Here is an 18,031-nt window from a genome sequence, read left to right on the forward strand (position 1 = left end):
CAATTATTGTTTGAGCCGGAAGAGAAGCGAAAACCGTCCGCACGAAGGTCACGCTGCTGACTACACACTATCGAAGTTCTGTTCTTCTTGCGAGCTGCCGAGGTAGCGGCGATGGCGATCACAGCAGCGGCTGCGGCTGCGGCGGCCATAGCCTCGACGCATCACTTCTTGTTAAGACCTTTCCCATTTTCTCCTCCATCGCCCATTTTTAATCCTTCGAAATGCCCAATCCAAAACGGCGCAGGCGGCAGGCAGGCCCTTATCGCTCGCTTTTCGTCATCGTCTCCCTTCCGCAACGGCAGTGCGCCGGAGACGGACTGCCCCGTCCCCTTAGAACAGCAACCCATCAATGAGTACCAAACCCTCGCAAGCTCACTGCCCTTCTCTTGGGCCGCTGCCGATCTCTCTCTCTACTCTACTCGCCTTCTTGCCATCGGCACTTCATTCGCTTTCTTTGTTGGCCTCCCGGTTGCCTGGTTCGGGGTCGTCAGCCCTGAACGTGAAGCCCTTAGATGTGCCGTTGCCGCTGTCTCTGCTGGGATTCTAGCCGTTACCTTTGCCGTTCTCCGCATCTATCTCGGTTGGGCCTATGTGGGGAACCGGCTGCTCAGTGCCACTGTCGAATGTATTGTCTCTCTCTTTCCTCACTTCTAGTACATAGTATTTGTTCTTTCTTCCTCGTCGTTTTCTCTCCATGATTAATCATGTGTTTCTTGCTCTGAGCAGACGAGGAAACTGGCTGGTACGATGGCCAGGTAAAACTCTTTTCTTCGAATCGTTTATGCGTATTTTAATTTAACAGTTCGACAAGCGATGTTGCAAATTATGTCAAGGGTGGAGTGTTTCACAGTAAGCGCAACACTCTGCTTCCCTTTTTTTCCAGGAGATCATGCTGCAACTGGTAATAGAGTTTCGTATGAATACTGGATGATTACTCAATATAGGACTTGCTCCTTAAATCTCTCAACAAACACAAATGCTCCATTTCAAGAGCTTGTTTTTAAGCTCTCTTAATAAAGTATCTGGACATTCAAAAAAACAAAGTTCTCAACTAGAAGCCGTTCATCTTTTTGTTGAACTGGTATGGGGATACTGGTCAAGATGAGCCACCGAAGTGGGTTGGATCAAATGGTGAAACTGATGTATCTTGGCAACATTACTCACCAGCAGAAACTCATCAAGCTTTGAATTTATCATTTGATTTTGAATTACTGAGACATTGAGGAATTGGCTCAGAGATTAGATAATTTGCATCAATCAAGGACAGTGCGTGAGTAGAATTCATTGACTTACTCATAAAACTATAGAAAATGAAGTCCTACATATTCCATAAGTACAAGACAAACCTGGGATGGAAGTAATAATTTTTGCTTCTGATAATTTTAAAACCCTGCACTCTCAGTCAATAAAACTTTTGTGAAATTAACATCTCAATGGGTGTCATATTAAATTTACAGCACTATAGTGTTTTGTGATAAATAAGATCTCTAAAGGATGTTTTTTATAATAGCTTTGTTCTTTTTGAATGTTTACTACACACACAAACTACACCAAAACCCTGGTGAGACCAGACCTCAGGTGAAAATTTCGATATTGAGACAAAGTTCTAGTCCACATAATAACATCGATTTTTAAACTCTATCAACTTTGTAGTATGAAATGATTCTGTTGCATTGCCTTCATCACTGGCTGCTGGACCACTTTCTGCTTCAATTTGCCTGTTCCTTAGCAGAAATTGTGAATTTTGAAATTCTGATTTAAATTTTTTTTATTATTAATGTTTTTGTGATTACACCCACAAGCACCCTAGATACCCCCAGGCATCTGTGAGGACTGAACCCAAAATCTGATGAAAACAGCACACTTCCCCCTTCATTGTAGCTATTAAGCCAAAGGGTCAGCTTTTGTCAGTACCACCACTTACATTTGGTTATGTTGAGTGAACAGCTCAATTTTCTTTAATGTGCTGGGTTTTATTTTATTGAAGAGTCAGCTTCTTCTTATTCCTTTTTTTAAAAAAAAAAAACAAGTATGATCACACCAAGGAAATAGGATTCACTGTTAACTCTTAGATCTCGCAATTGAAGAACATCTCTCTGTTGCAGCAGAGCCTCTCTTTGCTTCTGTCTTGTCTTCCTTGATTCACTTTGCCACGGAAAGAGGGATGCTGTTTATTGATGTCTCAATGGCGCTTAGAATACTGATTCTGTCAGCTTTTCTCTGGGTCCTTTTGATATGGTATCCTGGATTAATATGCACATTGGCAGTTCTGTTCTTGTTCAAGTCTTACTGGTGATCCTGCTAGTCCGGTCTTCAGAATAAGCTGTTGGTATAGCTAGATTTCTATGTGGCTTCTGACTAACCAAGATTTTTGAACAGTACGGGCAGAAGTGTTAATTAGTACATTCTAGTGCATCTTTCTTTCGATATCAATCTAGACGGGGAGAAGTGAATCCATCTATTTGTGTTCCTTGCAGATATGGGTTAAAACTCCTGAAGTTCTAGCTCGTGATCGCCTTCTGGGCTCCTTTTCAGTAAGTTTCTGGACCTTATTACCCTGAGCGTGCCTCTGGAACATCACCTTGCAGATCTTTCTGAGCTCATTCTTTGACTACTCGAGCAATACTTCCGGTTAAAAACGTGAGGCTCTTTTGCAGGTTAAACCGGTACTGAATAGAGTGAAACTGACCTTGGTGGGTCTGGCAATATCATTATTCATGTGTATTCTTCTATTTGTCAATGCGGAGAGTCCAAAAGAAAAGAAGACATCATCTGAAGAGATCGGTGGGAGAAGTATACCTGGAGTTTATAATGATGCTTCAGCTAGGTCATTTGAGCCTGATGCGTTCAGTGGTGGTGAACCTTAACTTGATCTATAAAATAACCTGTAAAAATTTGTACTCATATATGTATTTATAGTTCTGAGTGTATTTCAGATAAAAATGTGATGTATAAATATGTCAAAAAGGTTTTTAATGGGAACTCATGCCAGAATTCTTTTAGAAAAAAATATGTTCATTTATTAAATTTAACTTTTTTTTTTTTTTATACTGAAAGTTCCTGTCCAGTTTGTAAGAAAATGAAAGCAAGAGCTACGAATCTACAGCACCAAATGGTTACGCGATGAAGGATCCAGAAAGAAAGAAAAAAGGCTGAAAATAAACACGGGCAGTGGATAGATCGATAAACATGGCAAGTGGGGAGGCCCGTGTCACGACTGTGCCGTCCCTTCCGTTTTCCTCTTTTAAAAATCTGAACGTTGCCGTCCCTACAACGTTCCTTTTATCTCCCGGCCTGTCCCCAAAAGCCAGAGAAGGGTTGTTGGAATCCTCGACCTCTTTTATTTGTTCTCTCCCGCCCCCAAAATCTTCTCTTCTTCCCTCTCTCTTTCTTCTCTATTTGATTTCTGGGATTTTCTTTCTTCCGAGTCAATCGGTCTCTGAGCCGGTGATTCGCTGGCGAGAAGTCGACTATGACGACCTACGGGACCATTCCGACCGCTCGTCCGGGCAGCAATCTCGAGTTCATCTCCCACGCGAAAGACCGGGCGAGATCAGCCCTCGCGACGCGGCGGCCGTGGAAGGATATGGTTCGTCTCCACGCTTTTGGGATACCATCCAGCGTCGGTGAAGCCGTTTCCAGAGTCCGGACCAATCTGGCTTATTTTCGGATGAATTACGCCATTTTCGTGCTTTTCGTGATTTTTCTCAGCCTTTTTTGGCACCCCATTTCGTTGATCGTCTTCGTGATCATGATGGCCGCCTGGCTCTTCCTTTACTTCCTCCGTGACGAGCCCCTGGTGATCATGAACCGAACCATCAATGACCGGGTTGTGCTCGTCGTGCTGGCCATCGTTACCCTCGTCGCGCTGCTCCTCACTCGCGCCACTACCGAAATTTTGGTTTCCCTGCTCGTAGCAGTTATGATTGTGCTGGCGCACGCGGCGGTGTGGAAGACGGATGATCTGTTCTTGGACCAGGAAGGTAGTCCAGGTGGGATGTATTCGGTTATTGTCGACCCCAGCAATCGCCCTCTCACTCAGGCTTCCGCGCCTTCTTCTTCTTCCTAGTTTGGCGCAAGAATTGGAATTGTCCTCTTATGGGGCGTGAATGTATTATTTGTCATCTGCTCTTCTTTTCCTTGTAATTTCTTTAATCGGTGTTCGGGTTGCAGGCCATCTTGATTGATCAATTGGTGGGTTATCTCATATTTTGTTACATTTGACCATTTCTCGCCGCCTGTTCTCGGAGATGTCACAGTTCTCAGAACGTGCTTTCTAGGCTTCTTTTTTCTCTGTATTCAGTTTTGTTCATTTCGGATTCTAATAATCATCCTTTTTCATGGGAAGTTATCTCAATTCGTCACAGTTTTCATCCAAGGAAAAAAACTGTTTCCACTTATATCAACCAGCCTGATGATCGTGCTGGTCAAGCTTGATCATGGGAAGCGAGAGGAAATTTCTGGGGAAACAGCTGGTCAATCTTGAATCCTTAATAAAGAAGAAATATAGTTAGACAATTCCAAAGTAGCAGAAGCCTGATATTGCTGTTTCGTATTGGGTGGGTTCCATTGACATTCAAAAGAAAACAACAAAAGAGAATCATAGTGAACGTTATCTTTTCTATTAGTAATTGGACTTACATTGATGGAACTAACTTAACTTCCTCATCCGTATCTGTTGCCGAAATTGCTTGATAGAAAATGAACAGAAACCTGCGGTAATGAACAAAATCAGTGCTTTGGAATCAGGAAGATCCATTTAAAATCCAACGACACCAATGTTAGGGAGTTTTTAATTCACAGAAAAAAGAAAAAAGGCTTCTTTCCGGCCTTCACTTTCACCAAAAGTTCTGCTCGATATGAAAGTGAGAAAATCTGTTTGTTAAGTAAATGCTCTAGAAGACGCCATATGCTAAAGAAGAACAACCTTCACGATAAAGTGCTGCTGTCCGTCCTCCAGGGAACTTCCATTCCGGCAACCTTGTCTTGGCACCAATGGCTGCTGTGGATGGGAAGAGAGAAAATACAGGGATGAGGCTAGCAAGTTGCAGGCCAAATTTCAAGAAGTGCACAACCAACAACGTTTTCCAGACAATTTAAACTGTAAGAGTAGTCCTGTGACAGTATTTTTTTTTCTTTTCTCAAAGTAATCCTATCACGGGATATAACACAAGAAGACATCTCCCCAGCTCCAAAAGACTCCTTCGCCTAACCTGCAATTATGCTCATGATACCCATGGATGGATGGAGTAAAATATGGTCTGGAAACGACAATAAGAAATCTTGTAGCAATAATGGAGTGATTGAACTAATACATGAGAAACAGGAGACCTACCTCATCATAGTGAACGAAATTTATCGAGAGAAGGCACTTTTTGCATTGTAATAAACAGCAACACCTCAACTATCTTTACTGCAATTTATCCAGTAGTACAGAGGAATCTTATTGATCCAGCAATGTCATTACCATAAAATTGGAAAACAAAACACTTGTGGTCCTATAAAGCGAGACTTGAAATTTTCAGGTCTGTGCAAATGCATCTACTATCATTTTCAACGGTTTTTATACATCATATATACAGAAGAGTTTATTAACTGATAATACAGTAGCCCACATTAGGGGTTTAGAATTACTTTTCAGCAAGGGGTATTTTTCAACTGGATCAAACATTTCTTCGACAAATTTGCAATAGAATCTGCTATTACTCGTGCACTTGACTTCATATAACCACCTGAAATGCAATGCAAGCATTAGTTGAGCTGAAATCAACAAGACTGTCAAGCTACTAGCTGGTGTAAGTTTAGTGAACCTGAAGTCACCATGACAATTGGTACTTTTTTATTAAGTGAAAATTTGAAAACCTTTTCATCCCTCTCGATAACTCCCTCTGGACTGACCTGCATAGGTGAAAGTATCAAAGTTTCGAAATACCTGTTGATTAAACTCAAATGCATCCAACACGCCACACTGAAATCATGTTTATTTAACACAGGTGGCGAGAAATATTCCACTAGTGAGGCATCTGATAAGTCTAGTGGATGTAATTTCCAGGATTATATAAAAAGAGAATTTTACCTTCAACCTGCCCAAGGGATCTCCATCAAGGATATCCGTGCCAGCATTGTATATGATTAACTCGGGATCAAAGGCATGCTCAGCAACCTAAGTTCAAGTGCAGATTTTCACACTTACAAAACAGAGAACAATGTAAATTGAAAAGTTTCTTCACTGTCCCATACTAAAACAGTGTTTTGGCCCCTTTTCGTTAAGGAAAGATTCATACCTGGAGTGCAGTGTCTAATTTTTCCAGATAATCGCTAGTTGTGGTTCCACTCTGACAGTGTGCAACTAACAGTTATAATAAGGAATGATGATAAGGCTTTAAAAAGTGTGCCACTGTACTGTAACATTCGTAAAATAATATAAAGAAATGATGTGCTGGTTTACCACTAACTCAACCTTCTGATCAATGAATCTCCGTGCCTCCATGTCCTGACAAAAAGTTTATGTCCTCAGTAAACCACAAAAACATGTACTATATAACAGAAATAGAGTAAGCAATAATGCAGACATTCTGTCACAAGTGTGTTTAAAGCTCCCTTGCAAGCATATAATCCTTCTTTGTTGACCAAACTTTTTATTTATGTATCTTTCTTTTCTTCCTTGATGGTTGTGAAGGGGATTGTCTCTCTGTAGTGAGATGAGCAATGGGTTGCAAGAGGTAGCAAGCCTCATATATGTTCCACCTATGTCTTCAAGGAGTAAATGATCCAATTCTTTCCGTGAGCCAACTCTGCAGTTGGTCCTCCAGAAAACAATGTGCTTCCAGATTTGCACCTTTTCATGAGGTTTTCTTTGACTTAGTTTCTTCAAGATCCTTGGCTTCCAATTCTCTATATTTCCCTCTTATTTCAGGATACAGAAATCACCATTCAAAATACTGAAGCAAACAAGTATGAAAGATGTCTACTTACAAAAGGATAGATTCCAGAGTTGTACATGTCCAGAATATAAACCCTACCTGTCAACTTAACACAATTAGTTAAATTCACAAAGACAGGAAAAATTGAAAATTTTTAACACGCTGAACCTAACTGTCATTTGGGAAATCTCTTTCATGCCCATTTCCTTGATGAGCATCAAGATCTATTATCATCACCCTGTGTAATTTACATACAACAGAAGCAATTCTGGCCATGTTAAGAAGGTTCTGAAAAAGAAAACTATATTACTTATGTCTTTGTTCAGACTTAAAAAGAAGGAAATACACATACCTAGAAATATTTAAACGAACGAATGCATATTGAATGCAGAGAGAGATATCTGCATACACACAGAATCCTCCTCCCCTTTCTGCAGAACAGTGATGGAACCCTCCACCAGCATTGATGGCCCACCCACGCTCCTTGGCTAATTTTGCACCCAATATGGTACCTCCCACCTACAATATCTTCTGATGGAGATTACCTTTCTGAAGCATCCAACTACTTTTTCTCTCGCATCATTACATGATACCCAAGGTCTATCATACATTACATAGATTCATACCTGTTTACGAAATGGGTAAAGCACTTTCTGTTGCACAATACAGTTAGGAAGTAGTGCAATTGGTGGAACCTGCACAATTTAGACAAACTACTTAGTACTTGTATGTCAAGGTAACATCAGGTCAAATCAACCCAGCATCAGGCTCAACAACTAAAACGTGCCATTAAGTCTCTTTACTTGAAAATGGCACAATGTTCTAAAACAGATTGGAGAGCAAAACAATCAATGTCACTTTCTTCTGCTATTTGGAACAACATTTTGAACTGAGAGTATAGTTATGGAGTAGTGAAAGGCAGCAAACTATTCATGCTAGATAAAAAAATAGTAATTTGTCGATTTCTCATGATTGGAGTAGCAAAAAATTCCGTGATTTCTCGACATACTCAGCTAACTATGAGTTACCTAATTGCCATTACCTCCATTATAAGGCAGACGTTTGAGCTACTTTTCAGACTGTGCAGGTACACTTTTGAGTGAACCTATTCATAATAAAAATAGGATGATCATTCTTAGCCCAAAGAAACAGCATGACAATCATCTGATTTGGAGAAAATATGTTCCACAATTATATATTGGAAAATAGACAATATGAAGACTATAATGTGTCATCACCATTATCAACAAAGCCTTGTCCAAGAAAAATTAGGAATATAAATCCTTTTTATCCCCTATTTAAAAATATGATCCTGTTTATTATATTCTGATTACCTGTAACCAAATCTATCGTCAGGTGAGACTTTCAACAACTTGCAAGAACAAATATTTAAAAGAAGAAAAATACCTAAAATTAGGAACATGAATCCTTCTTATTTACTATTAGGAAAAAGGATACTTTTAATCCCATTCTGGTTACCTCCGACCAAATCCTTTGTCAGGCGAATGTTTCAACTACTTGAGGGAGCAAATATTCAAAAGAAGAAAAGATGGCTAAACCATTTTAACTTCATGATCCAAAATTTGTACACCTTCATAGAAAAATGGATCAGCGTTTAACAAGAGCTAGAAAAATGCTTTTACACCAGTCACCAACAAACTGAGCATGTCAAATCAACTTAAATGAGCTCAGAATCAACTGAACAAGCTTCCAAATAATAATCATAGTCTCTTATATCTATAAACCTGTACTAGTAACCTTCTCTCAGAAAATGCATGGCATATTCACCAAAATTAAAACAATAGGTACAGAACAAGCATTAAACTCAGAGGTGCTTTATAGGTTAATGTTCCAAGGAGCTTTTATGCTGCTAATTTTGTTGAAGAGACCATTTTCTTTTAAATGTGGTTTCCTAAGCTTAATAATAACTTCACAAATCAAGCTTATAGGTCATTGGTATTTGAAAGACAGATATTGGGAGAAAGAAAACTTTAGTAATGACTTTACACCTAAAATTAGTGTATCTTGTTGATCTTTGAAAGGACAAACCAAGGGAGTAAAATTCTCAACCATAACATGAGGTAAGAAAGCAGGCAACCTTTTCTAATTGAGGTTGCATTAAACTTAAAGTGATGCAACTTTGAAATGATAGAACAAATCCATATCAACATATCCAAGAGTAAACATGCAATGCTACACCATGTAGCCCAAATGCTTCTACCAAAAAGGTCTGTGGGTTACCACTAGAAGATCCTCCTCTGAAGCTTCTACTGGCTCCACTATCTTTTTCTTGTCCAAGACACCATCTTCCATGAGGAATTGACATATGCGACCCCATTTTGCTGAGTCAAATGGATGCCTATGCAAATTATAAAGGCAAAAAAACTCAGACAAGAATAAAAGAACAACTTAGTGCCAAACATGGTGAAGGAAATTGAGCATGTATGCTTCATGTTTCTTGATGAAGCCATATTGTATGAAATAAACAGAAACAATTCATATTATCGTCAATTCAAGCATAAGTCTAGACACTCTGCTGAAAGACTGTCAATGGTACAGTGATACATCATAAGATTTTGTCATCCTTCATACAAATATTAAGGAGCTTTTACTATTGGTGGGCATATTGGTGATACGTCATCATCAGAATATCTCAGATTTTGATTCAAATAATATTTTTAGCCTGAGACAGATGCACCACACATCATAGTGGGATTTCATCCAACAAATTGCTATATAATGTACAACAAGACTAGTAAGAGAAGCCCAGACCAGATCTCGATACAGCAACCATAGACAGGCCTAGAATAAGTTAGCCCATTGAATACAGATGGAGGTAAGGGAAATATGTTACTTCTTTTTGGAGTTTGCATATGTAATTTTAATGATATTATACATCTCAAACTCAGAAAATGAGAAGCATAGGGTAATCTATTACTTTGAAGCTTGTTCCAAACAGAAAGGTCTTCTTTTGGCTCTCTAAATACAATAGAAACCAGCCTAATTGGTTTTTCTTTAATTTGGTCTCCTACTTCGTTTAATTGATCTCTCTCACTTAGTTAACCACATAATTTGGCTTCTTCATCTCCCTTCTAGCTTTTAACACGTAAAATGAATTAATCCCTGAACCAACAACCACTATTGTACTTACTAAGGCAAGTAATCCGCAAAAGCAGAATCCATATCACCACAAGGCACAAAAAATGTACTTACAGTTTCTCAATGCCCATAAATGCGATGTTGTAAGACGAGGAATAAATGAAAGGAACCTGGAAAATATAGATAAGAGACGGATATAACAAAAAGATACATATGGGTATTCATGACAAGATTCAAAACGTGGGAGAAAACAAACATAGGCGAATCAACCTTGGAGAGAGGAACGTCGAAGTAGAGCTTGCTGGTAAGAATTTGATTAATTCGGAGCATTTCAGCATTGCTTTCTGGAGGTGCGGAGGGAAGATTAGGGGCACTCAAGGAAGAACTAGCCGCCATGAATCGGATGCCTGAGGAAAAGAGCCGGCAGGCGCTGACTGACAGCAACGGAAGTGAATTAGAGGGAAGAGCGGAAGAGCAGAAGGGGAATGGTAATCGGAGCCTTCTCAGGAGTGGGTTTCATTTTTCCATGTGGAGATGCGGGATGATCTGCTCCACTTGAGGCACCTACTGCCTGCGTCTCACTGACGCCAGCCGCAGCTTTCTTTTGCTCTTTCAAATTGTAAACAGAAATTTTCACTATTCAAATTTTCGGCATTCGGAGACTGGGTCAGGATCTCCTACTCGGGTCTTTTGTGGGTAACTACTCTTTAACTGATGGAAATTGTATGTTTTAATAATAATCATTTAAATAATATGAAATTATTTTAATAATAATCATTTTAATAATAATCATTTTAATAATATGAAATTATTTAAATAAAATCCTTTCATAGATAGGAAAAGCTAACATAATACAAGTGAGAGTATCGCTGTTACAGATTTCAACGTTTAGAGGTAAAAAAGTTCAAAATTTCAACGTTTAAATGTAAGTTTGGACTTTAAAATTCCTTTGGGCTCGATCTAAGCTCAAAGTCTTCAGATCAAATCAAACTCAAAGATATACAGGTTCAAGTTTGGCTTGGGTCGATGTCATGCCACCCTTTGGGATTTCTTTCTGCCTTACCACCAGGATATCCCGCTATCACGGGACCAAAGCTCTTACAGATACCACTCTCCAATGGAAGCTGGGTTTCTACAGTGGTTGGATTTCCAGGTATCATGAAAATATGGTAGTCAACTGTAGCTACTTTAAATGAATTCATCTTCAATATCATGCTAGATGCTCCCCATGTTGGGTGAAGCCTCTTTTATTGGGATTCAATCTTCAATGCCTCCAAGCAAAACAGCTAAAAGAAGATTCTTGGTTAACAAGTTCTAACAGATAGGAGATGCAAGGAATTATGAGAATTTTCTTTTTATCTTTTTTTCCTTTTTGCTTTGCATATGGCACCTTGCATTTATCAAATAATATAAAGACAATAGGAATGTATTTTCCCAGAAGGGATTGAAGATATATATACAAGTCAGAGGGTGGGGAAGGCCTTAGAGATATTCAGCAGCAAAGCTGAATAGGAGATTAGGCAGAAGCTGCCGCTTGTTCTTCAACGGTCTGAGAAGCTGGCAGAAGGGTACAGACGAGATTACGGTCGCCATAAACATTGTCCACACGACCTGATTGGATGGAACTCAATTCTTGTTAGCATTCATCCATCAACAAAGATCCCATCCATCCATATAATCATCACATGCAAGAGGATAATAAGCTAGCAAAAAATACTAATCAAACATTGGAAAAAATCTCTGGTATCGAGGAAAGAAGTATTATCTTCGTCTTCGGAAAAGGGATCAAACTGTAAAACCAAATCCTTCTATAAAATGCAAGAAGCACAATAGAAGAAAATAAGATTAAGAAGAAATAAACGCTAGAATCATTATTGTCATTAGATATCTGGATCATCAGATAATAAGATATTACCTGTTGTTGGCCAGAACTTTGCAGCTCGGAGCCAGGCAGCCGGAAAAGCTGCATAGTCCCTTGAGTATGGCTTGGTCCACTTATCAGCCATGAGGAGAGATGGTGGATGAGGAGCTCCCTGCATAAACACTTCTTCGGTCACTTCCAACAATAGAAGCTAGAAATACAAACAAGGTAGCTTGTATATGAAATTCTAGCAAATAAGAGATAGCTCCCTGTACCTTGAGGACATTGTTGTTGATATCAGCTTTTCCACTCTCAATTTGAGCAATTTCTTCTCTTATTGATATTAGAGCATCACAAAATCTATCTAGTTCAGCCTGTCAAGGAAACACGAAGAACCGTATGAGCCAATAATTTACACAAAGTGGTAAGGTGCTTTTTTTTTGGTTGGTGGTGGTGGTGGGGAGGGTTCAGGAGTGTATACCTTGCTTTCACTTTCAGTGGGTTCAACCATAAGTGTGCCTGGAACAGGCCAGGACATTGTGGGTCCATGAAAACCATAGTCCATAAGACGCTTTGCAACATCTTCTGCCTCTATACCAGCCGTAGTCTGCAAGAACTAATTGTTATAAGATGGGAGCCAAAATAGTTTTTCATGGAGAACAAGACAAATCACTGCATGAAAACAGTAAATATCCAAGCACCTTGAAGCCTCTCAAATCAACAATGAATTCATGGGCAACAGTGCCGTTGACACCACGGAAGAGAATAGGGTAGTGATTCTGTAAAATCCAAAAGAATACGTAAGCCCATAATGAAAGAAGGATGAAACTGTATTGATGAAAATTTTAAGGAACCTCTAAACGCTTGGCCATGTAATTTGCATTTAAAATAGCTATGTTTGATGAATCAGTCAGCCCCTTGGAGCCCATCATGGCTATGTATGTGTATGAAATTGGTAAGATAAGTGCTGAGCCCCATGGTGCAGCAGAAATGGTACCGAGTGGTTGCACTTTTTCTGGGGCTGGTATCCCACCAGTGGGAACCTAAAAATTACACCATCATAAAAAGTTAGCATCTTAGTTAGCAAGATCTTTAGCAGGTGAATCTCATGATCAAAATAAATTTAACAACAGAAGTTCCTTTTTAGCTATAAAAACTGGTCCAACAACATCTTACCACAGGGTGAGATGGTAGAAATGGTGCTAAGTGCTTCTTGACACCAATTGGACCCATGCCTGGACCACCACCACCATGTGGAATACAAAATGTTTTGTGGAGGTTAAGATGGCAAACATCTGCTCCAATCCAACCTGGGCTAGTGAGACCAACCTGTACAAAAACCAATGACACCAATTAGTAAAAGATCCAGTTACGCCCTAGAAATTGCAAGATGAAACCCTGCAGAGCACAATATGTGGACTGTTTGACTAGATAAAAAATATTATGTAATGTTTTAACATTTAAAGCAACTATAAGAAAATGAAGAATCTTTCGCAAGAAGAAGGGGAGCGGAATGAGAAGATCGTCATAATAGATAATAGACTATGACATCTTATGTAATACATGGTTTTTTCAATTTTTCTACCCCAATAACTAGTCAATTTTGTTATAGAACTGTCTCACCAAAAAACTTGAATTTTTCTGAGGCTCACTTCCTTCGCTGACAACTAAGTTTATCACAAAGTTCATCAATGACGTTCGCAGCAACTAGGTATACATATCCTAAGATGATTACACAGGAACATGGTGCAAGAAATACCTGTGCATTCATGTTAGCGCCATCCATGTAAACTTGACCTCCGTTGTCATGGATTATCTTGCATATTTCATCAATGCCCTCTTCATACACACCATGGGTTGAAGGATATGTAACCTGAAAGTTCACGATAAATAAGCTGATTTGAATATTTAGGTACGAAGTGGTCCACTGAGTAAGACGTTTCTAACCATAAGCATATATGTTCATGTGGAATTGGGTGTATCAAGCCAACAATAATATAATCACAACATAAGCTCTTCCAATATCTGGAAAGTATGGAACTGGGAAATCAACTGGTGCTTTCAAAATAGTAAAATAGATACCATGAGAGCAGCAAGATTTTCCTTATTCACTTCAGCAGCTTTTTTCAACTCCTCGACGTTGATGTTTCCCTTTGAATCGGTCCCAACAGCAACAATTTTCATTCCACACATAGCTGCACTGGCAGGATTGGTCCCATGTGCAGAGACAGGGATAATGCATACATTCCTATGAGTATCTCCCCTTGACTGCAGCATATATTTCATGAGGTGAATGTCCATAGCTTGTGCAACTTTAAAAAGCCAAAAGATATGTACATGAAGATTTATAGATCACTTACAATATGGTATGCACGGATAACCATCAGGCCAGCATATTCACCAGCAGCACCAGCATTGGGTTGTAAGGAGAAAGAGTCGAACCCAGTGATGGTGCACAAGAGTTTACCCAAATTATCAAACATTTCCTCCACAAGACAATGAAAAACACATCAACTGAAGGCTCATTAGTAAACACAAACAAATGAAATTTGACATAGAAATTATAGATACCTGATAACCCGATGCTTGTTCAACTGGTGCAAAAGGATGAAGGTCTGCAAAGTCTGGCCAAGTCACAGGCATCATTTCAACGGTTGCATTCAATTTCATTGTGCAAGAGCCCAGCGGAATCATGCTATGGCACAGGGAGAGATCTTTTGATTGTAGCTTATGAATGTATCTCAGCAGCTCATGCTCTGTGTGACACCTGCAAGATCAATGTGCTAACTATGAGGGCTCATGAACCGAAACTGCAAGAGTAGCAACTTCACTTTGAACACACGTACGAGTTAAAAATCGGATGAGTAAGATAGGGGCTTTCTCTCACAAGCCCACTTGGAATGGTGGAATGAACCTCTGATGCTAGAGATGCAGCAGTGAAGGGCACCTGAGAATTATAGGCAGATGATATTGCTTGAGATATGAGATATAATCATGTAGAGGAGGACTTGCAGTGAAGCAACCATCAAACTTATAAAAGCAGATATTTGATGTCACGATAAGTAACTGATAACGTTTGTCACTGGCTATATATCATTCACTCCAAACCAAAAGATTAGCTACCAAACAACATATTAGCATCAAAACAAATTAACCAAACAAGTAATAAAATTGTAAAGCATGCATTGCAAGTTCACTTTTTTCATAATTTTACATTATTTAAGCTGGAGGCAGTCATTTATTTCAGCAAATTTGGTCAATATCCAACCCAAAGTTAATTCGGTGATACGTGGCTTTACTTACACTTGTTCTTAACTAATACTACAGGTTAGGTAGTGCATCAAATTTTAAGAGATCTTGTTTCTTTTTTGACAGCTGAATTTTAGAAAATTTGGTCACTCAAAGAAACAAAAGTTAAGAGGCTTAACATATTTCTACTCTGTTCTAGCAATAACAACAACCACCTTGAGAACCTTTTGTTTTTTTGAGTGACCAAATTTTGAGAACATATTTTCTGGTTTCATCTGATGCTTTCCAACTGTTAAAAGACAAAAAGACGCTAACCCTGTCAGTCTTTTACAGTATAACATAAGTTCAGCTTTATTCGCTTTATAAGTTAAAAGTACACACTATTCTCACATGACAGAAACAAACCAGAAATATAGAGAGAATACCATTAAGAGGGAGACTTACAGATTTCCCACTAGCAAATACTTGGAACAACTTGTCAACATCCTCCAATGTAGTTGTCTCATCAAAGGATGCAGTTATCTGAACACATACCAAAAAGCATCACCAGCCATAATTCCAATGCTCCACATGATTCGAAGGACCATGGAAAAAGATCTATTAGAAATTCGAAACTACTCACAGTGTTTGAGTCCAAAATTCGCAAATTGATTCCATTCTTGTAAGCCGCATCTGCAATTGCCTTAGAATCAGCACACTTTATCTTGACTGTGTCAAAGAATGGCAGTTCCTGAACCTCAACAGTGCCAAATTTCTTCAGCCCCTGAGCAAAAACTCCTGCAAGCCCATGAACTCGCTGTGCAATAGCCTTAAGCCCTTCGGGACCGTGATAAACGGCGTACATTGCCGCCATATTTGCAAGTAAAGCCTAAGGAAAATTCGTCCAACTTCAGGAACAAAAATACCCAAGATACAGACAACCATCTGGCCTCGCTACAAGAAGTAGAAGAAAGTACCTGAGCTGTGCAGATATTGCTGGTAGCCTTGTCTCTGCGAATATGCTGCTCTCTAGTCTGCATTGCCATCCGAAGTGCCGGTTTACCACTCGAGTCCACACTGACCCCAATAATTCTTCCGGGCATCATCCTCTTGTACTCCTGCGAGGTGGCCAAGAAAGCAGCGTGCGGCCCACCGTACCCCATTGGAACACCGAACCTCTGTGCAGATCCGACCACAATGTCGGCTCCCAGCTCGCCGGGTGGCTTGAGCATCGTGAGGGCGAGAAGATCAGATGCCATTACGACCTTAACTCCCTTCGCATGAGCATTCTTTATGAATTCTCCATAGTCCAGTACCTCCCCTTCCGTCCCCGGATACTGCACAAGAACACCGCAGACATCTCCGGAACTGAAATCAAGATCTTTGAGATCCGAAACAACGACTTCCAGATCGAAGCCGGCTGCTCGCGTCTTGCAGATGTCTATCGTCTGAGGGTGGCAGTTACTGGCAATGAGAAAAGTCTTCTTTTTTGAGCGTTGGATGTTGTTGCACATCGCCATGGCCTCTGCGGCAGCCGTGCCTTCGTCGAGCAATGACGCGTTCGACATGGGGAGACCTGTGAGATCGGTAATCACCGTCTGGTAGTTGAGCAGCGATTCGAGCCTCCCCTGAGAAATCTCGGCCTGGTAAGGCGTGTACTGGGTGTACCAGCCAGGATTCTCCATGATATTTCTGAGGATCACACCAGGGACGAGAGTGTTGTAGTACCCCATTCCGATGTAGCTCTTGAAAACTTTGTTCTTGGCAGCCAAATACTTCATATGCTCAATCATCTGGCTCTCCGTTAGCCCCTCATCGAATATAGGCAGCTTCATCTCCGAGATCCTGATAGATTTCGGGACTGTGGCATCAATGAGCGAGTCCAGCGACGCATACCCGCACGACTCCGCCATCTTGGTCTGCTCGTCCGGGGTCGCCGAGTTGTGGCGACGGGGGAAGGTGTCGGACGGCTTAAGCGCCTCAACGGAGATCGACCTTGCATGAGGCTGGAACTCGGGTCTCAACGATCTGTTAGCCGACGAAAAAATGGACGGCGCCAGAGAAGAAATACAACGCCGGGATGCGGCGGCTTGAGACAACTGCGAGTTCTGCGCCGCCCTTGATTCGGAAACAATCCGACGAAGAAGTGCCCTGTTCGCGAGACGGCGAGCTCTCTCCATTGCAGAGGACTAATAACAAGTAGCAGAAAAAAAAATGTCGAGGAAGAAAGGAGAAATCCGATATAAATACAGGTCCCCTGGATGGGAACGATCAGTGGGGGTGGGTGAAGGGTGCGCAGCTTATCTCAGTTCGCACCCTAGCAGACGTGGCAGGCGTATTGTCCAGCAAGCGCCCAGCATTGAGGGCGTCAAACACCAAATCCGCGAACGGGAGGTGGAGAATTGAGAAGGGATGGAGAATGAAGGTTCAATGGACGAGAATCAGTTCCTGTTTATATTTACTACGAAAATAAAAAAAACCACAAAGAAATTTGTCAATTTGATTTTTCTGCTCTGCCGCTTCTCTTTCACAGCCTGCTTATCGTTTTCCTGCTTCACCTCCGCCTCATAAAATACTCCTCCAATTGAAGGGAAGAATTCCCCACTTCCCAGACACAGAAATTTATGATTTTTGCACAGACAGAAGGTTTTGTCACGACCCACGAAATCGTTTCTTACTAATTTTACCCGGATACGAACAAAATGAGTTATGTCATCGCGTGGCGAGGAATCGTTTTCCTCGGGAACAACACTGTTTTTGTGGTCGCGTTTGTTAGATCTGAATCCTGGACCAAGGCCTCTGTGTTTTCAGTTTTCACGTTCTTTCGAATTTTTTTTTCGTTTTTCTGCGAAGATGGTCGAATCTCTGGAATCTGATTGCACCCTTTGTAATAAATCAACGGAAAACAATTTAAAAAAAA

At 40.4% G+C, this 18,031-nt stretch overlaps 4 protein-coding genes across 5 annotated transcripts; 2 read left to right on the plus strand and 2 right to left on the minus strand.

The window, feature by feature from the left end:
- Positions 1 to 10: 10 nt before the first annotated feature.
- LOC137950754 (uncharacterized protein ycf36) lies at positions 11 to 2,986 on the plus strand. The gene is made up of 4 exons (XM_068797360.1): positions 11 to 625; positions 727 to 755; positions 2,478 to 2,534; positions 2,658 to 2,986. The coding sequence occupies exons 1-4, from the start codon at positions 112 to 114 to the stop codon at positions 2,865 to 2,867; spliced, it is 810 nt and encodes a 269-aa protein (XP_068653461.1). The 5' UTR covers positions 11 to 111; the 3' UTR covers positions 2,868 to 2,986.
- A 294-nt stretch (positions 2,987 to 3,280) lies between these two features.
- LOC137950580 (PRA1 family protein F2-like) lies at positions 3,281 to 4,349 on the plus strand. The gene has a single exon (XM_068797133.1). It carries the CDS (start codon positions 3,473 to 3,475, stop codon positions 4,067 to 4,069), a length of 597 nt encoding a protein of 198 aa, XP_068653234.1. The 5' UTR covers positions 3,281 to 3,472; the 3' UTR covers positions 4,070 to 4,349.
- Positions 4,350 to 4,990: 641 nt separating this feature from the next.
- On the minus strand, positions 4,991 to 10,628 carry LOC137950579 (histone deacetylase 2). 2 transcript variants are annotated; one of them, XR_011111966.1, is made up of 15 exons: positions 10,293 to 10,628; positions 10,137 to 10,192; positions 9,165 to 9,282; positions 7,966 to 8,028; positions 7,550 to 7,618; positions 7,276 to 7,442; positions 7,097 to 7,161; positions 6,976 to 7,022; positions 6,449 to 6,493; positions 6,285 to 6,335; positions 6,077 to 6,163; positions 5,811 to 5,898; positions 5,635 to 5,732; positions 5,336 to 5,413; positions 4,991 to 5,002 (listed from the first exon to the last, which is right to left on the minus strand). XR_011111966.1 is itself a non-coding variant. In XM_068797132.1 (13 exons), the coding sequence occupies exons 1-13, from the start codon at positions 10,416 to 10,418 to the stop codon at positions 5,638 to 5,640; spliced, it is 1,077 nt and encodes a 358-aa protein (XP_068653233.1). In that variant the 5' UTR covers positions 10,419 to 10,628; the 3' UTR covers positions 5,420 to 5,637. The 2 variants fall into 2 exon arrangements, 1 of the variants encoding a protein (XP_068653233.1); XM_068797132.1 differs by lacking the exons at positions 4,991 to 5,002; positions 5,336 to 5,413 and having other exon boundaries at positions 5,420 to 5,732.
- A 693-nt stretch (positions 10,629 to 11,321) lies between these two features.
- Positions 11,322 to 17,699, minus strand: LOC137950578 (glycine dehydrogenase (decarboxylating), mitochondrial). The gene is made up of 15 exons (XM_068797131.1): positions 16,089 to 17,699; positions 15,755 to 16,000; positions 15,577 to 15,654; positions 14,730 to 14,830; positions 14,455 to 14,650; positions 14,244 to 14,369; positions 13,966 to 14,151; positions 13,643 to 13,756; positions 13,060 to 13,212; positions 12,738 to 12,926; positions 12,585 to 12,662; positions 12,365 to 12,490; positions 12,159 to 12,257; positions 11,938 to 12,055; positions 11,322 to 11,633 (listed from the first exon to the last, which is right to left on the minus strand). Exons 1-15 carry the CDS (start codon positions 17,289 to 17,291, stop codon positions 11,539 to 11,541), a joined length of 3,108 nt encoding a protein of 1,035 aa, XP_068653232.1. The 5' UTR covers positions 17,292 to 17,699; the 3' UTR covers positions 11,322 to 11,538.
- Positions 17,700 to 18,031: the final 332 nt, after the last annotated feature.

Source organism: Aristolochia californica, unplaced genomic scaffold, assembly GCF_029961685.1.
Source record: "Aristolochia californica isolate CCGP_79_NKW_82.1479 unplaced genomic scaffold, dmAriCali1.0.hap1 SCAF_14, whole genome shotgun sequence".
NCBI lineage: Eukaryota > Viridiplantae > Streptophyta > Magnoliopsida > Piperales > Aristolochiaceae > Aristolochia > Aristolochia californica.

What these genes read in the sequence shown, in the direction of transcription:
- LOC137950579 (XM_068797132.1), bottom strand. Translation starts at nt 10,418, where the DNA reads ATGGCGGCTAGTTCTTCCTTGAGTGCCCCTAATCTTCCCTCCGCACCT. An exon ending in TCGACGTTCCTCTCTCCAAG is followed by an intron (nt 10,193 to 10,292) that starts GTTGATTCGCCT and finishes TATATTTTCCAG; the next exon opens with GTTCCTTTCATTTATTCCTC. An exon ending in AAGAGATTTCCCAAATGACA is followed by an intron (nt 7,023 to 7,096) that starts GTTAGGTTCAGC and finishes TTAAGTTGACAG; the next exon opens with GTAGGGTTTATATTCTGGAC.
- LOC137950754 (XM_068797360.1), top strand. Translation starts at nt 112, where the DNA reads ATGGCGATCACAGCAGCGGCTGCGGCTGCGGCGGCCATAGCCTCGACG. An exon ending in CTGGCTGGTACGATGGCCAG is followed by an intron (nt 756 to 2,477) that starts GTAAAACTCTTT and finishes TGTTCCTTGCAG; the next exon opens with ATATGGGTTAAAACTCCTGA. An exon ending in GCCTTCTGGGCTCCTTTTCA is followed by an intron (nt 2,535 to 2,657) that starts GTAAGTTTCTGG and finishes GCTCTTTTGCAG; the next exon opens with GTTAAACCGGTACTGAATAG.
- LOC137950580 (XM_068797133.1), top strand. Translation starts at nt 3,473, where the DNA reads ATGACGACCTACGGGACCATTCCGACCGCTCGTCCGGGCAGCAATCTC.
- LOC137950578 (XM_068797131.1), bottom strand. Translation starts at nt 17,291, where the DNA reads ATGGAGAGAGCTCGCCGTCTCGCGAACAGGGCACTTCTTCGTCGGATT. An exon ending in AAAATCTTGCTGCTCTCATG is followed by an intron (nt 13,757 to 13,965) that starts GTATCTATTTTA and finishes GTGAACTTTCAG; the next exon opens with GTTACATATCCTTCAACCCA. An exon ending in TTCTACCATCTCACCCTGTG is followed by an intron (nt 12,927 to 13,059) that starts GTAAGATGTTGT and finishes TGTAATTTTTAG; the next exon opens with GTTCCCACTGGTGGGATACC.